This window comes from Chrysemys picta, chromosome 2 (genome assembly GCF_011386835.1).
Source record: "Chrysemys picta bellii isolate R12L10 chromosome 2, ASM1138683v2, whole genome shotgun sequence".
Taxonomy (NCBI): domain Eukaryota; kingdom Metazoa; phylum Chordata; order Testudines; family Emydidae; genus Chrysemys; species Chrysemys picta.
This window is the reverse complement of record NC_088792.1, coordinates 247,783,379-247,808,979: the sequence shown is the minus strand read 5'-3', so window position 1 is coordinate 247,808,979 and position 25,601 is coordinate 247,783,379. Positions and strand designations below refer to the sequence as shown.

General features: G+C 40.9%; 1 protein-coding gene across 5 annotated transcripts in view; it reads right to left on the bottom strand.

The window, feature by feature from the left end:
* TMEM67 (transmembrane protein 67) overlaps positions 1 to 25,601 on the bottom strand; it is a 57,689-nt gene that overhangs the window by 27,965 nt on the left and 4,123 nt on the right. For 4 of the 5 annotated variants that reach the window (XM_024105242.3, XM_024105244.3, XM_065585908.1 and 1 more), the window contains exons 2-11: positions 25,373 to 25,461; positions 22,668 to 22,761; positions 21,135 to 21,234; positions 17,337 to 17,406; positions 17,144 to 17,218; positions 6,001 to 6,063; positions 4,121 to 4,275; positions 3,874 to 3,982; positions 2,446 to 2,532; positions 773 to 838 (exon numbers count right to left, since the gene is read on the bottom strand). In XM_024105242.3, the coding sequence (XP_023961010.2) occupies positions 773 to 838; positions 2,446 to 2,532; positions 3,874 to 3,982; positions 4,121 to 4,275; positions 6,001 to 6,063; positions 17,144 to 17,218; positions 17,337 to 17,406; positions 21,135 to 21,234; positions 22,668 to 22,761; positions 25,373 to 25,461 (908 nt within the window). The remainder of the gene's footprint in view (positions 1 to 772; positions 839 to 2,445; positions 2,533 to 3,873; positions 3,983 to 4,120; positions 4,276 to 6,000; positions 6,064 to 17,143; positions 17,219 to 17,336; positions 17,407 to 21,134; positions 21,235 to 22,667; positions 22,762 to 25,372; positions 25,462 to 25,601) is intronic. The other variant, XM_024105243.3, reaches the window with a different exon arrangement.

Below are 25,601 nucleotides of genomic sequence, written 5' to 3'. Positions count from 1 at the left end.
TATAACAACGATGAATAAATAAACCTGTGCTAGGTGCTATACAGTTCCACATAACTTTACAAATGTTAACCAATATACCTAAGAAACCCCCCCCCACCATGAGGTAAATAATTTTTATTTCCATTTTATAAAAAGGGAGAGTGAGACAAGGTGAAAAAGAACTAGATAAGTTCATGGAGGATAGGTTCTTCAATGACTGTTAGCCAGGATGGGCAGGGATTGTGTCGCTAGCTTCTGTTTGCCAGAAGCTGGAAATGGGTGACAGGGGATGGATCACTTGATGATTGCCTGTTCTGTTCATTCCCTCTGAAGCATCTGGCCTTGACCACTGTCGGAAGACCGGATAATGGGTTAGATGGATCTTTGGTCTGACCCAATATGTCCATTCTTATGTGAAATGCAAAGAATCTGAGTGTAGGGATGTCAGGCATATTGTGTCTTTCTATTAATAGTGAGGCAACAGCAGAGCAGAGATTTAAAGAAAAAAGAATCCCTCATTGTTCCAAGTCTCATGCTTATTTCACCAGCCTTCACTGGCTGTATGGTATGTAATGCTGCATTGTTTTGTGATGTGATTGGTATCGGAGACTTAACAAATAAACTCATTTCACTCAGTATGCTAAAAGAATAAGCAACAGTTTCACAAGAGGAAAGCCCGTGCCACGACTCATGGCTCATCTTACTCATTTCTTTTCACACATACACCTTCACTGACAAGATTTAAAAATTACTCAACTAAAAGCTCCAAAATAAAATTTTACTTCATGCTTACACTTTGTTGATAAGTTGTTCCAAAAATATAAGCAGCATTCAGTCTAGTCAGTGTGTCAGGACAAAGCTGCACACAAAAAAAATCATTAGTTTAGACATTTTTGTGTACATTAATTCAGAGGCACAACTTTCTCAACTTGTAGAATACACAATACCTACCTAGTTTATACACCTGCAGTTCTAATTAAGATTTATTTAGTTTAAAAGGAGATACTCCTTTTAAAATCTGAAAACAGAATAAAAACTAATGATTTACAATGGTACTTTGAATATTGCCTCTGCTTGTTCATACTTGTGGGATGCTCTTTGCTCCACCATCAAACTTCTCAACCTTATGGAAAACAATGTCCAACAGGGCTGCATGAACATCCTCTCGTGGCACTGAATGTTCAGACCTGGGGTTACAAATACTATGCAGCCTCACTGCATCAGTTCCTGCGGCTAAACCCCAGAGTCCTATAAGAAAAGAACTCCAAGGGAGAGAGGAAGGTAAGTGGATTGTATGAATATGCAGATGTGACACTCTCAAAGCACCAGAATTACCCTGGCAAGAAACTATTATTTCTCCTTCAAGGTGGCCTCTTCATTTCCCCCATTTGTGGGAATGTAGCAAGCAATGCAACTCTCAGGAAGATTACTTGAGTTCTGATTAAATGAGGACTGCAAAACCATCTTGCCAAAGTAAGCACCAAATTTAGAGAGAACAGAACTGTGTAAATGTGACTAGAACCCCAGGAATCATTACAGACATATTATTGATATTGTCTTAGTCCTACACGCATAATGTAAGACAGGTACTGAGTTCCCTTACACTGGTTCCCAAAGGCTACAAAATGTTTTGTATTTAGGAAATGAACAGTAGCCTTCTTAGTACCTAGGATAGAGAGTCTAGTTTCCCACGGGTGATAATGAGCTTTGGAGGTTAGTGATCTGATTCAGAAGAAACTCAAGACACCACATTTGCAGTAAATTTGGGAGGCAGTAGCAGCACAGTCTTATCTTGAGGGAATATTGTAAAGAAGGATAAGATATTGAAACCTGCAACTGACTTACTCTTCCACAGTGATAGCAGAGTTTGAGACTCTCCAACAGCTGTCCTGATGAGCCTACCAGCGCACTCGATGACAACTCACAGACCTAAGGCCCTACTAAAATGCCTTCCCAATGTAAGGATCCAACAGAGCCAGACTCATTGAACGTTCTCCAGAAGAGTATGCACCTGAGAGCCCAACCATTTATTGTACACACCAACCACAAATGGAAGAGGAGGAATCATGGGCCATGCACACACAGCTGCTTGTGGAAGGGAAAGAACTGAGTTGGCTGGGACCTTGGCTCTAAGTGGCTGATACCACAAGAGGCCGATGCCACGAGAGGCCAACAAGCCATGCCTTCTAGAAGGTTTCTAAGTGCTCAGGAGTTACATTGGTGTGAATGGGAAACCACCTTGAGCAAGAAATCACCTCTAAAAAGCTATTTTTATTAAATAGGCAATTCCATGATCAGAATAAGGTTGCACTAAAATAACTGTAGTTATCTGAACACTCACGTGCTGTATTTGTGCTCCTCTCCATTTTGATCTCTTCTCTAACAGGCAACCAATATTTTGATAGTGTAGCAACAATGTAATTAAAATAAATAAATAAATAAATAAATAAATCACATCACACTTACCTGCAAGACACCTCCTTCCAAATTTTGCCATTTAAGAAAGTTTCCCTCTGCATCATATGAAGCTGCGATAAGCTGCAGTTTTATATTCTGACAACAGAAGGCAAAACTGTTTTAAAAGACTGAATAATAAATTTTAGGCACATCCATCCCATTTTTCAATAGTTTAATACAACCTTGGATATAACATTTCATTTTCTCCTTTTCTATTTGTAAATATAAATATTAATCTTGGTTGCAAGATTCCATGCTTTGTTCCACGCTTTTTTAATTTACTTTCCAACTCTTCTAGTATCATCATCATCATCATCATGTGTGATGTGAAAAGTAAAGGTGGTAAGAAAACTATCTACTAAAACTTTTTTCCATAAGAATTTGCTGATTTGTTGAAATCAAAATGTTCCAGGGAGACAGTTTGATTTTGATGAAGTTCTTTTAGAAACCAGGCAGGGTTCCAACATACTCAAGGCCAAGAATCTCAGGGCTTCCAGGGTCTGTAGTGCTGGGGCAACTCGCCAGACAGCTTGCCTCAGGCAAGGACTCCCTTTTGTGAAGAATTTCAAAATTTTTGGTTTTTGTTCCAAATCAGAATGAAACTAGTTTTCAAAGGAGCAAAATCCCTCATGAAACAGAATACTTTTCTCCACTCAGCTCTAGTGAGACATTAGTTTGGTTATTCCCTAAATATTGGGTGCCATATTATGGCATAGATTTCTAAACACAACGCTTCAGAGAAATTAATAGGGGATCTGCTTAATAATCAATGGACTAATACATTCCTCAAGATATATCCAAGGTGGCTGCTGGTGAAGAATAAGCATAAGGAGGACAACATTGTTTTGGCTAGGTTCTAAAAACAGTAGCTAGTTCTGTTTTTTTTTTTAAATTTCTCAGCAACAGACTGCAGAGAAGGGCATATTTTCTAAATAGGTAGATAGCATCCAAAGGATATTTCCACAGCAAATGATTGTCCCTTTGAAGAATTAAATAAATTATGACCAATACACACTTAGCCATAACATGAAAATAATGGTTTAATCGTTTAAAAAAAACATCAAAGCATTGCAATGTTAGTTAAAAAACCACTGACTAAACTGTATATGAAAACTTGATGATGGTTGTTATTTCTGAATTCAACTATAAGACAACTTATGATAAACTTGAAAATGTAATTGCTAGACAGCTTATTATAACCAGCACCCTTTTTTGGTACTTCATTCAAATTTTAGAGAGCATTTAACTTAAACAAATTTATGAGGATTGTGTGCAAAATAAGGGATTAATTGAATATCCTGGAAAAAAAGGACATTCTGTATTAAAATGTTAGCTAAATCCATGCCTTGTGCAACTCAATTAGCTTTAATGGAATTATACCAGAGATTAATTTGGCCCCTTAAAATATCGTCATGTCTTGTACCTCACAATGCCTACCTTGTTTGTTCCTTTAAAACTGAAGCTTGTAGGGAACTGGGTTGTATCAAGTACTTGAGATGCTAATCCTGGCTGGTCACCGTAGTACAGCCATGGAAGATTCTGTCTCCTGCAAACAGTTATATTTTGTTTTCTCCACAGGACTTTAATATTTCATGCAAAACTATACATGTGTAGTAATTTCTATGTAAACATTAATATTGAAAAAAATGTCTGAATTGATAAAATTATAGAAGATGTAACATACCAGAAGGATACTGAATGAACAGTGCCTAGCCCTGCTGTATTTGCATAGACATACTGAAACAGACCACATGCATCACTAGTGGTAGAGCTTAATGAGTTCATGTTCATCACACACATATTTCCAAGTGCTTGGCATGATGTTAGATTGGAGTACAGCTACAAAGAAAAAAAACAGTAAAGAAAACTATTGCTGATAGCTACATCTTGTTGGTATGGCAAAAATGAGGTAGTTTTAAACCTTAACAATTCATCCCTAAAGCATTACTTTTACTCTGAAGTTTATTGCTTTGTTTACATCTAATGTCTTCCTCCAAGCACACAGCCTACAGTTATATTTGGCTTATGCATGGCAACACACATTCAGTATTATCACCTTTTTATACACAGGCCACCTTGATTTTCAGATTTTATATGTTTTTTAATTTTAGGGTAAAGCAAACAGATGATATAATGGAATAGTAATTTCAAAGTTTGGGGGTAAAAAAACCCTGATTTTAGAATTCAGATTGCTCAGGTTTTACGTCAAAGATGATTTCTCCAAAGATCTAAGAACAATCAATACATATCTAACTTGAGTAAGTTGATAAGCATCTACTTCATCTTCAGCGCATGTTCCATCATACTGAAGATTTACATAACATAGGAAAAAGCAGAGAAGGCAGACTCTGTGGTGATTATTTCTCTTTGTAGAGATTAAAGCTCAATGATTAATTGAAAGCCAATTGGTAAAGCCAGCAGCCAATCATCACTGAAAATTTGAACCAATGATGAATATCAAACAGCCAAGGTAAGATGACCACTGGTCATGCAGGATTTTTTATTTTATTTTAAGTACATCTCTATCCCTATATAACGCTGTCCTCGGGAGCCAAAAAATCTTACCGCATTTTAGGTGAAACCGCGTTATATCGAACTTGCTTTGATCCACCGGAGTGCGCAGTCCCGCCCCCCCGGAGCGCTGCTTTATCACGTTATATCCGAATTCGTGTTATATCGGGTCACGTTATATCGGGGTAGAGGTGTATATCAGATTTCTAGGTTTTCAAATAAACCCGTTTACACATTGTAGCTCTCTTTCTTAAATTCCTTTTGTTCTAGTCACTTGCTGTGACTTGTACAAGACACAAAACTATACGTAGGTATTTATGTGGTCCCCACCCTCTTAGAGTCCAAGCATTTCTTAAACATTAATGGATTAATCCTAAAAAAACCCATTCAACTAATATCATCCCTACTTAATACTGTAGATGGTTGATTGAGGCACAAAGAGGCTAAGTGATTTGCCCAAGATCACACAAGAAATCTGTGGCAGAGTAGAAAAATGAACTCTGATCTTCTCAATCCCTGTCTAGTGCCTTAACCATAAGTGGTCTCTTCTCTGCGGTCAGAAAAGGCTCCAATTAACCAAAGCTGAGCTAATAAAAGAAAAAGCAAACTCAAGTAACAAAATATTTTTAAAAAAATCTAATTTAAATCTCAATTTTCAATAAAAGAAATTTACTCTTTGTAAATTAAGCAAAGGCTTCACCTTTAGGATAAATCAAACTAAAAACCTATACATTCTCATAACCTTTTAGTCTTTTGGGGGGTGGAGGGGGAGAGGGGTAGTCTTTCTAAGATTAATTCCAAAAAAGTGAAGATTCTCCTATACTATAACTCCCACTAGCATTGATTACTGTCTAATGTTCTTTTTAAAAAACACAGTATCAATTTTCTCTGCCATGTATACGGTCATCGCAAAATAAGTTTTCTTTAAAAATAAATTGAATACATCAAGTTTCAAAATTAAAGTGCCATGTATTATGTATTTCAGATTTATCAGATTAATATTTCTTTTAAGTAAAATACAAGATACAAATTCAAAACATGCTCAAAACTTACCCAACAAGCAGCCGCTGATGCTTGTAGGTTTTTCAGAAACCATGCTGATACCACTGTTATACCCTGTAAATAAGGAACCATTGCATCACAGTATCTGCTTTCAGCTGTAAACAGAATGTCAATTAACTCAATATATCAGAGTCTGGAAAATAATATGGCATGCCAATTGAAAGACTTGGGACTATTTTTCTAACTTTTCTAAAAGCTCTTTTCCTTGAAAAATAATGTCCCTTTGGAATTGATCGATCACTCAGAGCTACAGCTTGGTACAAAACAGGTAGACTATAGGAAAGGAAAAGTTTGTGCTGCTTCAGTAAGATACATTTTCTCCAAGATATTAGTGCCTGAACCAAAAAAGAAAGACTTACGCTTTGAACCTGCATGCTGCCACACATGGGCAGATCATACTGCCCTTGAGGGGTGTCAGTGACTTCAAAGGGGTTCTGGGCAGGTACAAGGGTCCATATATGTGAAACAGCTTCAGGGCTTTATTTGCTAAAACTCTCTGAGTTTGATAACAGTAATAAAAAGGGAAATAATGCAACTAGACAGATCTAAAATGAAAAAAGGTATCTTTTGTCTATGAAATACAAACTGAAGGCCTGTTTTCAGTAACTGAAACTATTGAGAAAGCATGACTAATCTTGCTTTAAAACACACTATTTTTCTCCTCCTCTCTTTCATAAAGCACTCTTCAATTCTGAATAGAAGAACAAAAGAATGGCCATACTTGGTCAGCCCAATGGTCCATCTAGCCCAGTATCCTGTCTTCTAACAGTGGCGAGTGCCAGGTGCTTCAGAAGGAATGAACAAAACAGGACAATCATCAAGTAATCCATCCCCTGCCTTCCAGTCCCAGCATTTGGCAGTCAGAGGCGTAGGGACACCCAGAGCATGGGATTGCATCCCTGACCCTCTTGGAGAATAGCCATTGATGAACTTATCTAATTGTTTTTTTTAATACAGTTATAGTTTGGGCCTTCACAATATCTCCTGGCAACAAGTTCCATGGGTTGACTGCTTTGTGTGAGGAAGAATTTCCTTTTGTCTCTTTTAAACCTGCTGCCTATTAATTTCATTGGGTGATTCCTGGTTCTTGCATTATGTGAAGGAGTAAATAACACTTCCCAATTCACTTTCTCCACATCATTGATGACTTTATAGACCTCTATGATATCCTCCCTTAGTCATTTCTTTTCGAGGCTGAATAGTCCCAGTCTTTTAAATCTCTCTTCATATGGAAACGGTTTCATATTCTTAATCATTTTTGTTGTCCTCCTCTATCCTTTTCCATTTCTAATATTTCTTCTTTGAGATGGGGTGACCAGAACTGCACAGAGTATTCAAGATGTGTACATATCATTGATTTATATAGTGGCATTTTATTTTCTGTTTTATCTATGCCTTTCCTAACGGTTCCTAACATTCTGACTGTTGCTGCACATTGAGAAGATGTTTTCAGAGAACTATCCACAATAACTCCAAGATCTCTTTCTTGAGTGGTGTCCACTGATTTAGACCTGTGGTGGGGCAGCTGCCCCACACAGGTAGGAGAAGGGTTTGAGGAGAGGGAAGGGAAGAGGCGGCATAGAACTCAGCCAATCAGGAGAAGGTTTGCTGGAGCAGCCCATATATAAAGGGCTGCTCAGCATAGCAAGGGGCAGTCTTTCCCTGGAGGGCAAAGGAGAAGGATTGTCTGCTGACGAGCACTGGAGATACTGCAGTGCTGGGCAGAGTAGCAGAACAATAGGGGATCTCTTGGCTGACCACGGCCAGACTGAGGCCTTGAAGCAAGGGCAGGGAAGGTGCGAGGGCTACAGGGGAAAAGGCCTAGGGAAAGTAGGCAGAGGGAATAGGAGGAGGGGCAGTAAGTGGCTGCCAGCTATAGGGTTCCTGGTATGGGACCCAGGGTAGCAGGTGGGTCTGGTTTGCCCTACTCTCTTTACCCCTACTTGCCAATGAGAGTAGCCTAAATCCAGACTGCAATTTGCCCCTGAAGCCAGAGGCTAGACTAGAGACTGCAGCTGGCTGCTGAGGTAAGTGGAAGGACTCAGGACTACCTGTCCCTGAAAGGGGGGAGACAGCAGGCTGGGGCACAGCTGGAGGGCTGTGTCCCGAAGAGGACTCTGTGGTCCAGGTGCACCGCTGGTCGAGACAGTGGAGGAAGTGGAAGTAACGGCGGGTGAGACACCGCTAAGAAAAGGCACTCTGGTGGTCCAAGAGAGCTATTTCCCAGCAGGAGGTGCCGTGGCGGTGGGTCTGAACTGCTACAAGACCATCGTTTTGTATGCATACTTGGAATTATATTTTCCGTGTGCATTACTTTGCATTCATCAATATTGAATTTCATCTGCCTAATCACGCAGATTTGTGAGATCTCTTCTTAACTCTTCGCAGTATGCTTTGGATGTAACTATCTTCAGTAATTTAGTATTGACTGCTAATTGTGTCACCTCACTGTTTACCCCTTTTCCAGATCATTTATGAATATGTTCATCAGCACTGGTCCCAATACAGATCCCTGGGGGACACCACTATTTACCTCTCTCCATTCTGAAAACTGACCCTTTATTCCTTCCCTTTGTTTCCTGTTGTGATGGGGTGTCAGCCCCACACTCGCAGAAAAAGGGTTAAAGGCAGCCCTAGGCATGCTTTGCAGAAGGCAGCCAATCACAGAAGGGCTTATAGGAGCAGCCAATCAGGGCTGGGCTGGCCCATATAAGAAGGGCTCAGAACTGAGCAGTTTCAGTCACTTCCTAGAGCTTGAGAAAGGATGAGGACAGGCTGCCTTGCAGGCAGAGGACAGCAAGCACCCTGGACAGCGCAGTGCTGCCGGCAGAAACCCAGAGAGCTCAAGGCAGCTCCTGGCAGGCTGCAGAGATCTGCAGATTGAGGCCCTGATGCAAAGGCAAAGAGGGTGCTGGAGCCTTGTGGCAAGTGGCTAGACGGTGAACTGCAGTTTGCCACTGAAGGAAGTGGCTGGACAGTAGACTGCAGGTCCCCCTGGAAGGGGGGGAACATAGTGTGCACAGCTGGAGGGCAGTGTCACTGAAAAGGATGCTGCGGTCCTGGGAGTGACGTGGGTCCAGGAACAGAGGTGACAGTGGGTGAGACATCACCAAGAGAGGGTGCAGTGCTAATTCCCAGGACAGCCAGCAGAAGGCAACACAGTGGTGAGTCATGCTGTCACACCTGTCTTTTAACCAGTTACTGATCCATGAGGGAAACTTCCCCCTTATATCAGGTCTGCTTACTTTAAGAGCCTTTGGTGAAAAGCTTGTCAAAAGCTTTCTGAAAGTCCAAGTACACTATATTCACTTGATCACCATGTCCACATCTTTGTTGACTCCCTCAAAGAATTCTAATAGATTGGTGAGGCATGATTACAAAAGCCATGTTGACTCTTCCCCCAACAAACTGTGTTCATCTGTCTAATACTTCTGTTTTTTTACTATAGATTCAAACAATTTTCCTGGTACTGAAGTTAGGCTTACTGGCCTGTAATAGCCAGGATCACCTCTGGAGCCTTTTTTAAAAAAAAAAAGTGGCTTCACATTAGCTATCCTCTAATTATCTGGTACAGAAGCTGATTTAAATTATAGGTTATAGACCACAGCTAGTAGTTCTGCAATTTCGAGTTAGAGTTCCTTCAGAACTCTTGGGTGAATACCATCTGGTCCTGCTGACTTATGACTATTTAATTTATCAATTTGTTCCAAAACGTCTCTATTGACACAGCTGCTTTAATCTATGAAAAACTAAGTCAACCAACTGGCAGCATTCCTTAATTTCATGTCTGGATCCTACTGCTGCTTTTTCAAAGAGCTAAAATTTGAGCAGGTTTCCACCAATAATATACATTCACTAGCTTTGACATTTTGAGGAACCATATATTCTCATGAGGTTTTTAAGGTCGGGCTTGACAAAGCCCTGGCTGGGATGATTTAGTTGGGAATTGGTCCTGCTTTGAGAAGGGGGTTGGACTAGATGACCTCCTGAGGTTCCTTCCAACCCGGATATTCTATGATTCATGCACAAAAAGATTTTTCTTCCATCATTAACCACATATTTGTGTGTATATCCAGCATTTTTGCAGAAAACTTCAAATCTTATTTGTGCCCATTTCCCTTTAGTCACACTAACAGACTGATGATGGACATGGTTAATCAGTCTCCTTTGATCCTGTCAGCTAGTTGTCTTAACATAAAACTACTAAATATTAGACCAAGAAGTCCAAGGCTCCCCATGAACTCTGCAGCAAATTGGCTATAAACTCTTTGGAAGGCCTCTGGTTTCTGTGGTGCATTGGTGTGGCAGCTTAGAAATTCTGCAGCAGTCTCATTTAAATTTAAAAAAAAAAATCAAGGTTTTAATATAAAAATTACAATTATTACAGTACATATTCTTGAATATACTTAAGCATATTAAACTGAAAATGTGGAGATGGCCTATAACAGGGGTTGGCAACGTTTGGCACACGGCTCGCCTGGGTAAGCACACTGGCGGGCCGGGCCAGTTTATTTACCTGCTGACGCGGCAGGTTCGGCCGATCGCGGCCCCCACTGGCTGCGGTTCGCCGTCCCGGGCCAATGGGGGCGGCGGGAAGCGGCACAGGTGAAGGATGTGCTGGCCGCGGCTTCCCGCCGCCCCCATTGGCCTGGGACGGCGAACCACGGCCAGTGGGGGCCGCGATCGGCCGAACCTGCCGCGTCAGCAGGTAAATAAACTGGCCCGGCCCACTAGGGTGCTTACCCTGGCGAGCCGCATGCCAAACGTTGCTGACCCCTGGCCTATAATGTTGGTAATCATACAGCCATTTATAGAATAGCTGATTTCACAGCACCTTCTGACAAGCAGCTGATGTTCCATGTAGTTTACCTTAACATTGACCATAGTCAATATGTCGTCACCCTGATATATTTATGTGGTTTTCATGACTCATCCAGTTTTCACGTTCTAGCTTTTCATTTCATATTTTTTTAAATGTTTAAGTTTCTACCCTCGTGGTTCCAAGAAATAATCTTCCAAATATGAATGGAGTCTAAATAATATAGAGCTGTTATTGAGCCTGCAGACAGCCTGAAAAAAAATAATTGAGGGGTGTGAACTCCTCCACTGCTTGTTAATTTTATTGAAGCCTTAATGCTAAAGACTAATGATGAGAATTAAGTAAACATTAACTATACAGTTGCTGATGGATTGAGAAAGGGTTAGGACAATATGCAGGCTTTTTTTAGCAAATCATAAACTTGCTAAAAATGTTACTTTTGGGGTATCAAAATTATTTGTGAAATCAGGTTGAATCTGACATTAGTTTCAGCTGAAAAGCTAACTACTTCAGAAATGTCAATGAACCATTTTGACATTTCATTTTGACTCAACATTTTTGGTTTGATATTTTGTTTTGAATCAACATTCTAAACATTTTGTTTGACTTAAATATTTCAGTTTTTAGTTTAATCAAGAAGACAATTCAGTTTCAGTTCAACTACTAAACAAACAAACAAAAAAAATCAATAATTCATTCAGTTCTAGTCAGGATTTAAGCACATGGAAAGGGAAATTACACATTAGTACATGAAAGAAATAAGGAGGGAAAGACAGAGGGGATGCACAAAGATGGAGAGAAACGGGGACAGGAAGATAGGATAATGTCTTAAATTTTCTCACTGAAAGATGCTAAATAAGGCCCTGAACAAATAGTGGTAAACTAAATTTTTAGTTACTACAGAAAAGAATATTCTACTCTGGATCTTTGTACAAACTTCCAACTTATATCAGTGGGAGATCCACTTTAGATTCAGGAAAGTATACAGTCTTAAATGCTTACATTTGTCCACAGACCATAAAATTAGACAAGAATACATCTTTCTCCAGGAAAAGTTAGACATCTCAGTGTACACAATCTAGAAAAGGATAAAGACTGATGTAGAAAGAGGACAACTGAATTACATAATCTCTGTGGTTTATAAGAGAAGAAAGTGAACACAGTTTTGATGCCTGGCCCTTTCTTTTTAATTATAGTTTTGTTTTACTGATTTCCGGAAGAGTGAAAATAAGTGTTCCCCAAATGGTGTCTCCAAACCCTTCTTATAACCCAAACTACCATTTTACTAAAAGAACAGGAGTACTTGTGACACCTTGGAGACTAACAAATTTATTGGAGCATAAGCTTTCGTGGGCTACAGCCCACTTCTTCGGATGCACGGTAGCCCACGAAAGCTTATGCTCAAATAAATTTGTTAGTCTCTAAGGTGCCACGAGTACTCCTGTTCTTTTTGCATAGGGTTACCATACGTCCGGTTTTTCACGGACATGTCTGGCTTTTCGGCAATCAAACCCCCGTCCGAGGGGAATTGCCAAAAAGCCGAACATGTCCGGGAAAATGCCGGCCAGGCACTTCCCCTCCCGCGGCTGCTCTGCTCCTCCCCTGACTCTTCGGCTCTGTTTAAGAGCCGAGCGCTACGGGCTTTGGGCAGCCCCCCATGCCTCCAGACCCTGCGCTGCCGGAGCCCGGGAGGGGAAGTGCCCGGCCGGGGGCGCAGGGTCCAAAGGCATAGGGGCTGCCCAAAGCCTGTAGCGCTATCGACTTCACAGTTTGCCGGGCAGCCTACAGACCCTGCGCCCCCGGCTGGGCGCTTCCCCTCCCGGGCTCCAGCTGCGCTGGGGAAGCACTGGCCGGGGGCGCAGGGTCTGGGGGCTGCCCGGCAAACCGTGAAGCTGGTAGCGCTCGGGCAGCCCTTTTCGCATGGCTGGGAGTGGGAGGGAAGAGGGGAGGGAGTTGGGGCGGGGCTGGGCGGGGAAGTGGCGGAGTTAGGGCGGGGTGGGAAATGGGCGGGGCCAGAGCCCTGTGGAGGGTCCTCTTTTTTTATTTGTTAAATATGGTAACCCTATTTTTGCGGATACAGACTAACACGGCTGCTACTCTGAAACCTAACATTTTACTGCATCACTCCTTTGGAAGACGTGTGTTGTAACAACCTTCCCTCAACAGAAGAATCTATCAAGGATATCACATTAGTTCAGTAGGGATAAGGGGGAGTTGGAGAAAACGAAAGCTAAACATGCTACCTCCGTTTGTGCTTGCAGCACCTAGGTGTCCAAGTCCTGAACTTTGGCACACACTTCTTAACCCCTTGAATTACCAGGCCAGACCCACAGAGTGAAGAGGTTAGTGTAGCAATTGCTTGAAGATATATTTTTAAAATCACTTCAACTATTGGTATGAATCCACAACTGACACATTTATACCATATTACACAGAATGTTGGTACAACTTCAACATAGTCCGCAACCCTTTTCAATCTTGAATACAACTTGACACTAATAGTTTTTTTGGAGACAGATTCCAACTGAAGCAATACAGTATTTAACTTGCATAGTTCTAATGGTATTTGCAATAATCTTGCAAATAGTTCTTATGTGTATCTTCCCCCAACCTAAAGTAAACTAAGCTAACCCTCAACTGTTTGGAGGTGGAGTGGCTATCATCTATTTAGTGTAATTGTATATGAATTAGCTCACATCTCCCCCCAGGTAGAAGTTAGCTAGTGGGTGCAGGGCCATAGAAAGGGTAAAAAGTGACAGACTATCCTCATGATGCGATAATCAATCTGACAAATCTTGCAGATGCCTTGAACCAATTCTGCACTGATCTACATGGTGATGTTGATAACCAGCCTACAAAGCCTTAAAAGGAGAACTAGGATGAGAGATACTGTTTTTTGGGGTAGAGTCAATGTGGTTTTTGTGAAGGGAAATTATACCTCAATCTGTTAGAATTCTTTGAAGGTGTCAGCAAGTATATGGACATGAGTGATCCGGCAGATATAGTGTACTTGGACTTTCAGAAAGCCTTAGACAAGGTTCCTCACCAAAGGCTCTTAAGCAAAGTAAGCAGTCATGGGATGAGAGAAGGTCCTCTCATGGATCTGGTTAAAACAAAGGATAGGAATAAATGGTTTGTTTTCGCAATGGCGATAGGTAAATAGCAGGGTTCCCTAAAGATCTGTACGGAGACATGTGCCGTTCAGAATATTTATAAATTATCTGAAAAAAAGGGGTAGGCAAAGCTTGCAGAAGATACAAAATTACTCAAGATAGTTATGTGCAAAGCTGACTGCAAAGAATTACAAAGGGATCTCACAAAACTGGGTGACTGGGCAATGAAATTTTTGTTGATAAATGCAAAATGATGTGCATTGGAAAACATCACAACTATACATACAAAGTGATGGGGTCTAAATTAACTGTTACCATTCAAGAAAGCTCTTGAACTCATTGTGGATAGTTCTCTGAAAACACCTGCTCAGTGTGAGGTGGCAGTCAAAAAAGCTAACAATATAGCAACTGTGACGTTGTGCAGTCTATATGGTTTTATAAAAACATAATAAGAAGTGAATATAATGTAACTGGAATATGCTTCATGCAAAAGATCTCTTGTAAGGTATCATTACAAAGCTTATAATCTACTGAGTGTGATCATCCTATTTGTATATATGTACCACTCTGTATCTAAAGCTAGAAATATGAACTATAACTCTGAGGGCCTATTGTAATTATGCGAAGTGTGGGCCACTAATGGTGGTTTGGAATCTTGATGACTCCCATTAACTAGGATCATTGTCTGCAGATGGCTGTGTTTACCTGTGAGTCTTCCTGTATATGTGTGTGCTGGCAAATGGGTAATGAAGTCTTGCAGTGACATGTGATCATGTCACCTGAACTGGAATCCATCTTTTACCTGGTGCTTTTCCAGTGAGGGTGGGTGGAAACCCAGAGGGACAAAAGGTTCCTGCCTTATGCAAAAGATATATAAAGGGGTGGAAGAGAACAAAGAGGGGAAGAGCCATCATGAAGAATCCCCTAGCTACCACCTGAGCTGGAACAAGAGCTGTACCAGGGGAAAGAATTGTGCCCAGGCCTGGAAGGTGTCTAGTCTGAGGAAAAGCTTACTGAAGCATCTCTGAGGGTGAGATTATCTGTATTCAGTTTGATTAGACATAGATTTGTGCATTTTAATTTTATTTTGCTTGGTGACTTACTTTGTTCTGTCTGTTACTACTTGGAACCACTTAAATCCTATTTTCTGTATTTAATAAAATCACTTTTTATTTAGTAATTTACTCAATGTATGTATTAATACCTGGGAGAGCAAACAACTGTGCATCTCTCTATCAGTGTTATAGAGGGCGAACAATTTGAGTTTGCCCTGCATAAGCGTTATGCAGGGTAAAACGGATTTATTTGGGTTTAGACCCCATTGGGAGTTGAGTGTCTGAGTGCTAGAGACAAGCGCACTTCTGTGAGCGGTTTTCAGGTAAACTTGCAGTTTTGGGGCAAGTGATTCAGACCCTGGGTCTGTGTTGGAGCAGATGGGAGTGTCTGGCTCAGCAAGACAGGGTGCTGGAGTCCTGAGCTGGCAGGGAAAACAGGAACAGGGGTAGTCTTGGTACATTGGGTGGCAGCTCCCAAGGGGGTTTCTGTAATCCAACCTGTCACAGCAACCATTAAGAAAGGGATAGAAATATATGCTACTATATAAATCCATGGTCCAGTCATACCTTTAATACTGTGTCAAGCATCAGAGGGGTAGCCATGTTAGTCTGGATCTGTAAAAAGCAACAAATAGTCCTGTGGCACCTTATAGACTAACAGATGTAGTGGAGCATAAGCTTTTGAGGGTGAATACCCACTTCATCAGACGTTGCATCTGATGAAGTGGGTATTCACCCACAAAAGTTTATGCTCCAATACGTCTGTTAGTCTATAAGGTGCCAGAGGACTCTTTGTTGCTTTTAATACTGTGTGCATATCTGGTCCCCCATCTCAAAAGATGTATTATAATTGGAAAAGGCACAGAGAAGGGCAACAAAAGTAGGGATATGGAACAGCATCCATATGAGGAGAGGTTAAAAAAAAAATTGGGACTGGTCAGCTTAGGAAAGAGACTACCTAAAGGGGGAGGGATACAACAGAGATCTATAAAATCATGACTGGTGTGGAGAAAGTGAATAGGGAAGTGTTATTTACCCCTTCACATAACACAAGAACTAGGTGTCCCCCAATGAAATTAACAGGCAGCAGGTTTAATACAAACATAAGGAAGTACTGCAAACAATGCACAGTCAACCTGTGGAACTCTTTGCCAGAGGACGTTATGAAGGCCAAAAGTATAACTTAGGTTCAAAAAAGAATTAGATAAGTTCATGGAGGATATGTCCATCAATGTCTATTAACCAAGATAGTCAGGATGCAACCCCATGGTCTATCTCCCTAGACCAGTGATGGCCAGGAGCTGGGAGTGGATGACAGGATGGATTACTCGAGGATTGCCCTCAAAGACCGGCACTGACTTCAGGCTGAAACCCCTTTTGTGTTCACACAAACATACACTTTTAAAGGCTATTGGAGAGAGATCAACACCCAACGCAGTTTTACTCAGACATGTTTTGTTATCAAGTCTGCATAGACCTGTTGTCTCTAGCACTTTTTCATCAGTGGACTGATGTCCAACCTGCACCAGCCAAAGTGGTTTTGCTGGTCATTATAACTATCACTAGAACTTAAAGATCTTTTCTTCTTCTGTAAGTTAGAGAGGGGCTTCCTGGCTGACTTTTAACACCCCTTGACACTCAGTATTGAGTGATGCTGGATAACTACCTTTCATTTATATAGTGCTTTATATCCCAGGATCTCAAAGTACTTTTCAAAAGGTAAGCAAGTTTTTTGTTTTTGTTTTTTAATAAACACAGACAAATGGAGCCATTGAAAATTTAGGTGACTTGTCCAAGGTCACACCAAATTATTTACAGAATCAGGACTATTACCCTGGCCTCTAGACTTCAGGCCCTAATTAAACCAATTGACCATGCTATTTCCTTGATAGATAAGTACTTCCTCACATAAACCATCTCACTGAGAGACTACTGTATGTGCAGCAGATTGGGGTAGAGCATGGAAAATAAGAAACTGACTTTGCAAGATACCTAAGTAGATGAAAAACTGAAATACCAGGCATAAGAAAATGTTCCATTAAAATTAAGTTGGGTAACAAAATGCTCTTAAAACATTTCAGCACAAAAAAAACCTATTCATAATATATAACATGAAGCTTGATAATGTTAAGAACAAAAACACTTACTAGCTGTCCATAACGTACAGTTGCAACTGCCTTTGAGGGGAAGTTTCTGCTGTTACTGAAGCATAACCCTCCAGTCTGAAAAGATAAAATTAAGACAAATTCCATTAAATATATTTATACACACACACACACACACACCACTTTACAACATAACTTTTTTCCTTTACACTTTGATATAAACTGTTTCGCTTACCAAAATATTTGGGTCCGAACAGTCACAAGACTCGCTTATATTGATGAATGTTTGTTCACATCTTATACACCTATAAATCACACACACAAATATAAACATGAAGAAACACTTAAAATAGGGTTAACTATAAGACTTTATAATGTTAAGCACGCTATTCTCTTCAAACGTTAGATTAGAACAAGTTTGTTCAATTACGGAAAGTGCAATGTGTAGCAAGAACCACAGAAGATGAACATGATATGTTGGGGAAGAATCAGCACAGCTTTTGTAAAGAGAAATCATGCCTCACCAATCTACTAGAATTCTATGAGAGGGTCAACAAGCATATGGCCAAGAGTGATCCAGTGGATATAGTTTACTTGGACTTTCAGAAAGCCTTTGGTCCCTCACCAAAGGCTCTTAAGCAAAATAAGCAGACCTGGGATAAAAAGGAAGGTCCTCTCATGGATCAGTAACTAGTTGAAGTAGGAAACAAAGAGTAGGAATAAATGGTCAGATTTCATAATGGAAAATGGTAAATAGCAGGGAACTGTATTGGGAGCAGTGCTATTCAACATATTAATAAATGATACGGAAAAAGGGGTAAACAGTTGTCTGGATATACCGAAAGGAGCACAGGAGACACCTGATATGGATTTTAATCATGCTGCAACTTTATTATATAGATGTCTGGGACTACCCAGCAGAAAGCATATAGTGCAGTCAAATTCATGCTTCTTCATATTACCCAGGGCTTCCCTCAGCCCCCCTTCATTTTCCATCCAGGTGCCCCCAGCCAACCCAGGGCTCAGACCTTACTATCCACCCTCCTCGTAAGATGGTTACGGTAAACTATAAGAACGGGGTGTGTGTGGGGGAAGCGTGGTTGGCTCCCTGCTGTACTAATCATAGGAGACCCCAACCCCCTCCCCCTATTCTGTTCCTTTATCCTGCATGTTCTTTTAAGTCCTTTGCCAGGCCATTTATCTGTTCACTGGATGCCTTCCCTATGGAGTACCTGCACTGGACATCCGCCTCACACTTACAAAATAAGTTGTGACATATAGCCTACCATCTTTTCTTCTTACCAGAAAAGGTCCTCCCTGATACCCGCTGTGGGGAAGGTGGAAAAAAATTCATTCCACTGAAGCCAATCTGGTGCAGGAAAAATTCCTTTCCAGCCCCCCTTAAAAAGGAGTGACTAGCACAATGCCCACAGCAGGTCCTAACCCAATCAGATATTCGCCATCTCTAGGGGAAGGAGGGTGGGTGCTGCCTTCTCTGCTGTATGGAAAAAGGGGCTTCCAATGCCCACCTTTATTAGTCTTCAGACCTGACATTCCTGGGGGGTGAGTCAGCACTGCAAAGCTGAACACCGTTCATCCTTTGCAGCAGTTTCCAACCTCGTTCCCCCACCCTAGCCATAAAGCACAGATGCCTTCCCTCAGCAAGCCCAGACAACATTCCCCCTGCTTTAGGAGCAGTGCAGTCAGTGGCAAAGTTTGCAGACAATACAAAATTACTCAAGATGTTTGAAAACCACTGGACTAAACTTTTTTTTTTTTCTGGGAACCCAGGTGAAGAAAATTATTGATGCCCGCGACCTAACGGAGCTGGGGATGAGGGGTTTGGGAGTGGCTCAGGGGTGAGGGCTGCGGGGTGGAGCTAGGAATTAGGGGTTCAGGGTGTGGATGGGGTTTGGGGCTGAGGCAGCATGTTGGGGTGCAGGAGGGGGTCAGGGCTCTGGGCTGGGGGTGCAGGCTCTGGGGAGGGACCAGGGATGGGGAGTTTGGGGTGCAGGAAGGGGTTCTGGGTTTGGGGGGGCTCAGAGCTGGGGCAGGGATTGGGGCATGGGGTTGGGGCCCAGACTTACTTCCAGTGGCTCCCAGTCAGCGGTGCAGCCAGGGTGCAGAGGCAGACTTCCCGCCTGTCCTGGCACCACAGACCATGCTGCACCCCGGAAGCAACCAGCAACAGGTCCGGCTCCTAGGCGGAGGTGCGCAAGCCGCTTTGCACAAGTCTCGCCCACAGGCACCGCGCCCCCTCCACCACAGCTCCCATTGGCCAGTTTCCGGCCAATGGGAATGCAGAGCTGGTGCTCGGGGTGGGGGGCAGCAGGGAGAGCCCTGTGGCTCCCCCACCTAGAAGCCAGATTCACTGCTGGCCGCTTCCAGGGCGCAGCATGGTGTCGGAGAAGGTAGGCACAAGCCTGCCTTAGCTGGGCAGCACCGCTGACGGGACTTTTAATGTCCCGGTCAGCAGTGCTGACAAGAGCAAGGCGACCCAGTGCCTTACATGCTGTGAGCCAGTACTGGGTCGCGACCCCTGGTTTCAAAAACACTGGTTTAGTCCAAAGCCAATCATGAAGAAATATAAAGAGATCTCACAAAACTGGGTGACTGGGCAACAAAATGCCTGATGAAGTTCGGTGTTGGTAAGTGCCATGTAATGCACACTAGAAAAAAATCCTAAACTATACATAGAAAATGGATGGGTTCTAAATTAGCAACTACCACTCAAGAAAGATCTTGCAGTCAGCTGTAAATAGTTCTCTGAAAACATCCACTCAATGTGCAGTGGCAGTCAAAAAACAAACAAACAAACAAACAAAAAAACTAACAATGTTAGGAACCATTAGGAAAGGGATAGATAATAAAACAGAAAATGTTTTCACCCTTCAGCTCCTTATATAAATTCATGGTATGCCCACATCTTGAATACTGCATGCGGATTTGGTCACCCATCTCAAAAAAGATATATTGGAAGAGGTACAGAGAAGGGAAACAAAAATAGGTAGGGTTATGGAACAGACTGCATATGAGGAGAGATTAAAAAAAGACTAGGGCTTTTCATCCTAGAAGAGAGACCAACTTCTACTGATGAGAAAGACAAGCTTGCACAGAGCTCTCCTTCAGCTCTGTGTAAGCTTGAAAGCTTGTCTCTCTCACCAACAGAAGTTGATTCAACCAAAGATATCCCCATCATGTGTCTCCAATATCCTGGGACCAACACAGCTACAACACTGCCGGTCCATCAACTGCTATTAGCCAAGATGTTCAGAAACACAACCCCATGCTCTGGTTGTTCCTAAATCTGGGACTGTTAGAAGCTGGGAGTAGATGACAGGGGATGGATCACTCAACAATTGTCCTATTCTCTTCATTCTCTCTGAAGCATCTAGCACTTGTCACTGTTGGAAGACAGGATACTGGGCTAGATGGACCATTAGTCTAATCCAGTATGGCTATTCTTATGTTCAAAACTTCAGATTAAGTCCTGGGATCACATTTCAGATCAAGTATCGAGTCTTTTTTTTCCCTTCTGTGTTCATAGTACAATGTTTATTAGAGGCCTGAGACTAATCCCAATGAAGTCAGTGGGAGGCTTTCCATGGTTTTCAATGGGGCTGGACAAAAATTAATTTTACAAGCTCATTTCCACTATTATTCAATTAGCAACAAATAAAGCAGTACATATTAATAAGAGAACACGTTGTTCCCACTCTACCATCAGTCAGAAGAAAGACTGGAGTTGCAAATTTAGGATACTGGCCCTGCAAGATATTTAGCAACCTCTACTCCCGCTGACTTGAACATGAGTTGAAACCTCTTGTCTTACTGCTATTTATATTGCCACAAAGCAATAGGGACATCTATAGTATATGCAAGAGAGAATGCCCCAATTAACCAGAAGTATTCATATTTTATCCAACAGATAGTTTGTTCCCAGGGAGCATTCCATTTAAATCACATCATCATCATCAGGATCCATACAAAGCAGATCTGAATACATACATTTAGAAGAAGAAAAAATACTTACCTATCGCCCAAAACATTTGAAGCAGAGAATGATGGTTCATTTGCATCACAGCGTATACACAATGCTTCATTCAACAACGTGCCATTAACATCTCTTTCCACTAAGTGGGGAAAAAAATGTAAATGTGAGCAATAGCATGCTATAGAGTATTCCGCATAGGTGTTAAAGCTGCTTACAAAAATAATGCTTTTAAAGAACATATCTAGGAAAATCTGGCTCAGAAATTAATACAAAATCAGTTTGCATTTTCTAAAACTCCTGAGTCACAATTAACAAATATCCTGTATAAGTAATACACACACCCTAGTAGTTTTAATTATAAGCCAGGGGCAAAAATGAAGCGAGTTTCTCTACACTTGTGTTAAGGAGGAATTTATATTCAAAACAGGATATTTGTAACTAAATTGCAAAATTTTGAAGTAAGAAATAATTCTCTTTGAACAGCAGTAATTTAATCATTTTTATGGGATAAAATAGCTTAAATTTCGAAATTTAAGCTTTCTAAAGCAACTAATAAAACCACAGATTAATAGTGTTAAAGAACTAAATTATAGATGTTGTGCAAAGATGATGCACATGTGAACATATCACAAACGCAAGATTTTTTTCCCCCAAAGCTCTTTGGTGTTTAAGTTTTTCCTTTTTTTTTTTTTTTTTTTTTTAAAACTTAGTTTTTAGACTATTTCCTATGGGGATAAGAAATGTATTTTGTAACCCTCATGATGCTTAAAGGGAGGGGTTTCAGCTAAAAATGTATTCTGGCTCTTAAACTGGTATTCTTTTTCTAACATTAAACGACAGTTGGGTGTATCTTAAAGCCACCCTCAGTCACATTATTAAGACTTAAATCAATGATCAGGAAGAATGAACCTAGTACAAAGACACCTGGTTTCTGTTTTTAAAAGAAAAAAACTCATTTGGATAACCAATACTAAACATTTCTACAGCAAGTTCCCGAGCCTGTATGTAGCCAGAAAGCAAGCTATGAGGCGAGGATAACGTATCTTGTATTGGTCTTATTTTCAGTGTAAGATAAATAATAATAATCAGGCTTCTCTACATCCAAAAGGGTTTGAAATAGGAGACATATGATTCAATTACAATAATTCCTGTTAAGAGTTTTTTAGAACTGTGCCACCTTGCAGCAATGAGCAAGATCTTAAATACACCAAATTGACAGAAGCCTTTTATGCTTCAAGCAGGTCTATAAAAATCAGGATATACAGAGATCATTCTATGCTTGCCAGGGATAGGCAGAAGGGGTCCGGTAAGAATAATCAGACTTTATTTTTATTTTCTACTTTCAAATGCAAGGAATAATGGCTAGAGGACACTGTTTTGTCTGCTATGGGTTTGTGGGGTTTTTTAGGGGAGATGGGTTTAAAAAACAAGATGAATACTTTTTTTTTTTAACATTAGAACTGTAAACATCAATACTTTGATAACTCTGCCTTGCTGTGGTAATACACAATGCTGTTTTGATAAACTCAGATGTTTAAGAACAACATTTCATATTGTGTATAGATTACTTACCTAAAATTTCATTAATGGCACATTTACATTTTCCTTCTGTAGTTAAGCCTTTAGGACAAGTAATACAATTCCACCCATCTTCAGTAACGCCACTCTAAATAAAGTTTAAAATATTTGTAAAATCCTTTATAAAAGTCCTCTAGAACTGAAATACATTATTTAAAATAGAAATTATTCAGGTATTCTAACACGCATAACATTCACAAAGCTGTCTGAAGAACATACTAAAGACCTTAGCAAGGAGAACCATCAATATATTCAATGGGGCTCCATTCAGATTTAAGGATCCGACTGATCTTTTCAGAGGTTTGGGGTCACAATACAGTACCTAGTTAGAGTACAAGAGGAGTTTTTACTTAGGTTTGTTCTTCAAAAGCATTAGTTGAAATCCATTTATGCCATCTTGGAAATAAAGTGTTTAAAAGTGCTTGTTTTACAATAGAAATGGAGTAACAACATCTAACAACAACAACAAAAAGAATGCTATGGTTATCACCAATGCAGAAGTGATTATAGGTAGGGCCTTACCAAATTCATGGTCCATTTTGGTCAATTTCAGGGTCACTGGACTTTAAAAATAATAAATTTCAGCTATTTAAATGTGAAATTTCACAATGGTATAATTGTTGGGGTCCTGACCCAAAAAGGAATTGGGAGGGGGGGGGGTCTCAAGGTTATTGTAGAGGGGGTTGCAGTACTGCTACCCTTACTTCTGCACTACTGCTGGCAGGAGAGCGACAGCTGTTAGCCAGGCGCCCAGTTCTGAGGGCAGCACCCTGCCAGCAGCGGCACAGAAGTAAGGTTGGCAATACCATACCTCTTTCTTCTGGGCTGCTGCCTTCAGAACTGGGCGGCTGGAGAGTGGCGGCTGCTGACTGAAGGCCCAGCTCTGCATGCAGCAGCACAGAAGTAAGGATGGCATCATACCATGCCACCCTTACTTCTGCGCTGCTGCTGGCAGTGGCTCTGCTTTCAGAGCTGAGCTCCTGGCCAGCAGCCATCGTTCTCCAGCTGCACAGCTCTGAAGGCAGCACAGAAGGAAGGGTGGCAATACCACGACCCTCCCCCTCATAGGCTTCCGACCAAATACTAAAAAATAAACAAGAAAAAAGAAGCAAAAAAAAAAAAAAACTGAGCCTAGGGACTTCATAAAGGAGTAGTCTTTGTGTATAGAGAGAGCCTAAGTGACTCATGGCTATTTCTACACGGCACACCTTACCCTGCCGCTGTAAGGTATACAGTGTAGCTGCTGTCAAAGTCAGACTCAGGACTCATAGTTTGTTAGACCACTCTGTTTTATTAGCACAGCGCTCTGCTAATACATTCAGATAATGTGAGCCTCCATGCAAGATTCAAACAGTCTTATTTATACAGATAAAAGGGTGCGAACTAAACAAAGGGACAGAGAGAGCAAAATTGTAAAGTTTGCATAGGGCACAATATGCATATCCTGCCTCCTTATTAACTCTTATCGATCTAAGGCTAATGCTTCACCAATTGCCCTTAAGTGGGGCAATTCATTAAGCAGTTAATGTCTGCTTTCCTGCCCCCTGGCTTACAGCATTTCTCATTTCTACTTAAAGGTACATACAGCATTCTTTAATTCATTATATTTCTTTAATATAATTCATTTCACTTTCACACTGCTCTCCTGCTGAAAAAATACCCCCACCCTCCACCCCACGAGGGATGGTAACTTTGTTGTCAGCAGAGCGTCTCGCACTGTCCACAAGGAGGCTTTTTGTTTGTAAAACTTTTGTCGGTCAGGCTGGGGGAGGGGGGGTTGTTTTGTTTTTCAAACCCCTGACCAACAAAAGTTTTACTGATGAAAGTGCAGTGTAGACATAGCCATAAAGATAAGACTATAACATAAATAAGAGATTAAACCAATATTTAGAATACCCGTAAGTTATTTGCTCACTCATGACATTTTATTCATCTATTTTTTCTTAAATCATGCTTAAATTGGTCAGCTTTTAATTAATTAATGGAGATATCCCATCTCCTAGAACTGGAAGGGACCTTGAAAGGTCATCAAGTCCAGCCCCCTGCCTTCACTAGCAGGACCAAGTACTGATTTTGCCCCAGGTCCCTAAGTGGCCCCCTCCAGGATTGAACTCACAACCCTGGGTTTAGCAGGCCAATGCTCAAACCACTGAGCTATCCCTCCCCGATGCAACCTGCTGTTCTACAACTTGTTTGATTGGAAAAGTATTTGGTTGAGAGAATGAGCAAACCAAACAGTTATTCTAGGCAGATTTACACTTGCCTATCGACTTATTTACATTCAGTATTACTGTTTATTTCAGTATCCTTATTCTAGCCTCATTGAACATTTCTTAGCAATGGCTCACTTTTGCAAACATAAAATTTACAGCCTTTAAACATTAAAAAAAAGTCAACTTTTCCCACAAAAATTAAAAACAATGTTCTCATCTTACATTCAAAGGAAGCTCCCCACATTTGTCATAGACAGCTAAAACTGTTGTAAGATGAATTACAAGTTTCATAAATATGGCACTCTTACCTATACCTGAATACAAATTTTGAATAGTTCTAAATAAAAAATACTGCTGTTAAAACAAAGTTTAAAATTTTCCAAACAAAATTAAATAAATTTTGTAATTTTTTTTAATCGAAACATGAAGACCTGTAAAACTGCAAAAATGTATCATCACATCACAACATGTAAAGTTTATACCTACCATATTCTCTGGGCATTTTTCACAAATAACAGAAGGCCCACCATTATTAGAAACCATCTTGAATCCTGGTAGACATACACATGAAATACCTAAAAAGTAAATGTTTTATTTTACACCCCAATTTATACAAATAAAAAACCCAACTCTATTTTAGAGCAATGGCTGCAGCTCTTAAATGAAGACTCTCAATTTCCTGCTTAAACAAGTACAATGTTTGAATAAGAACTGC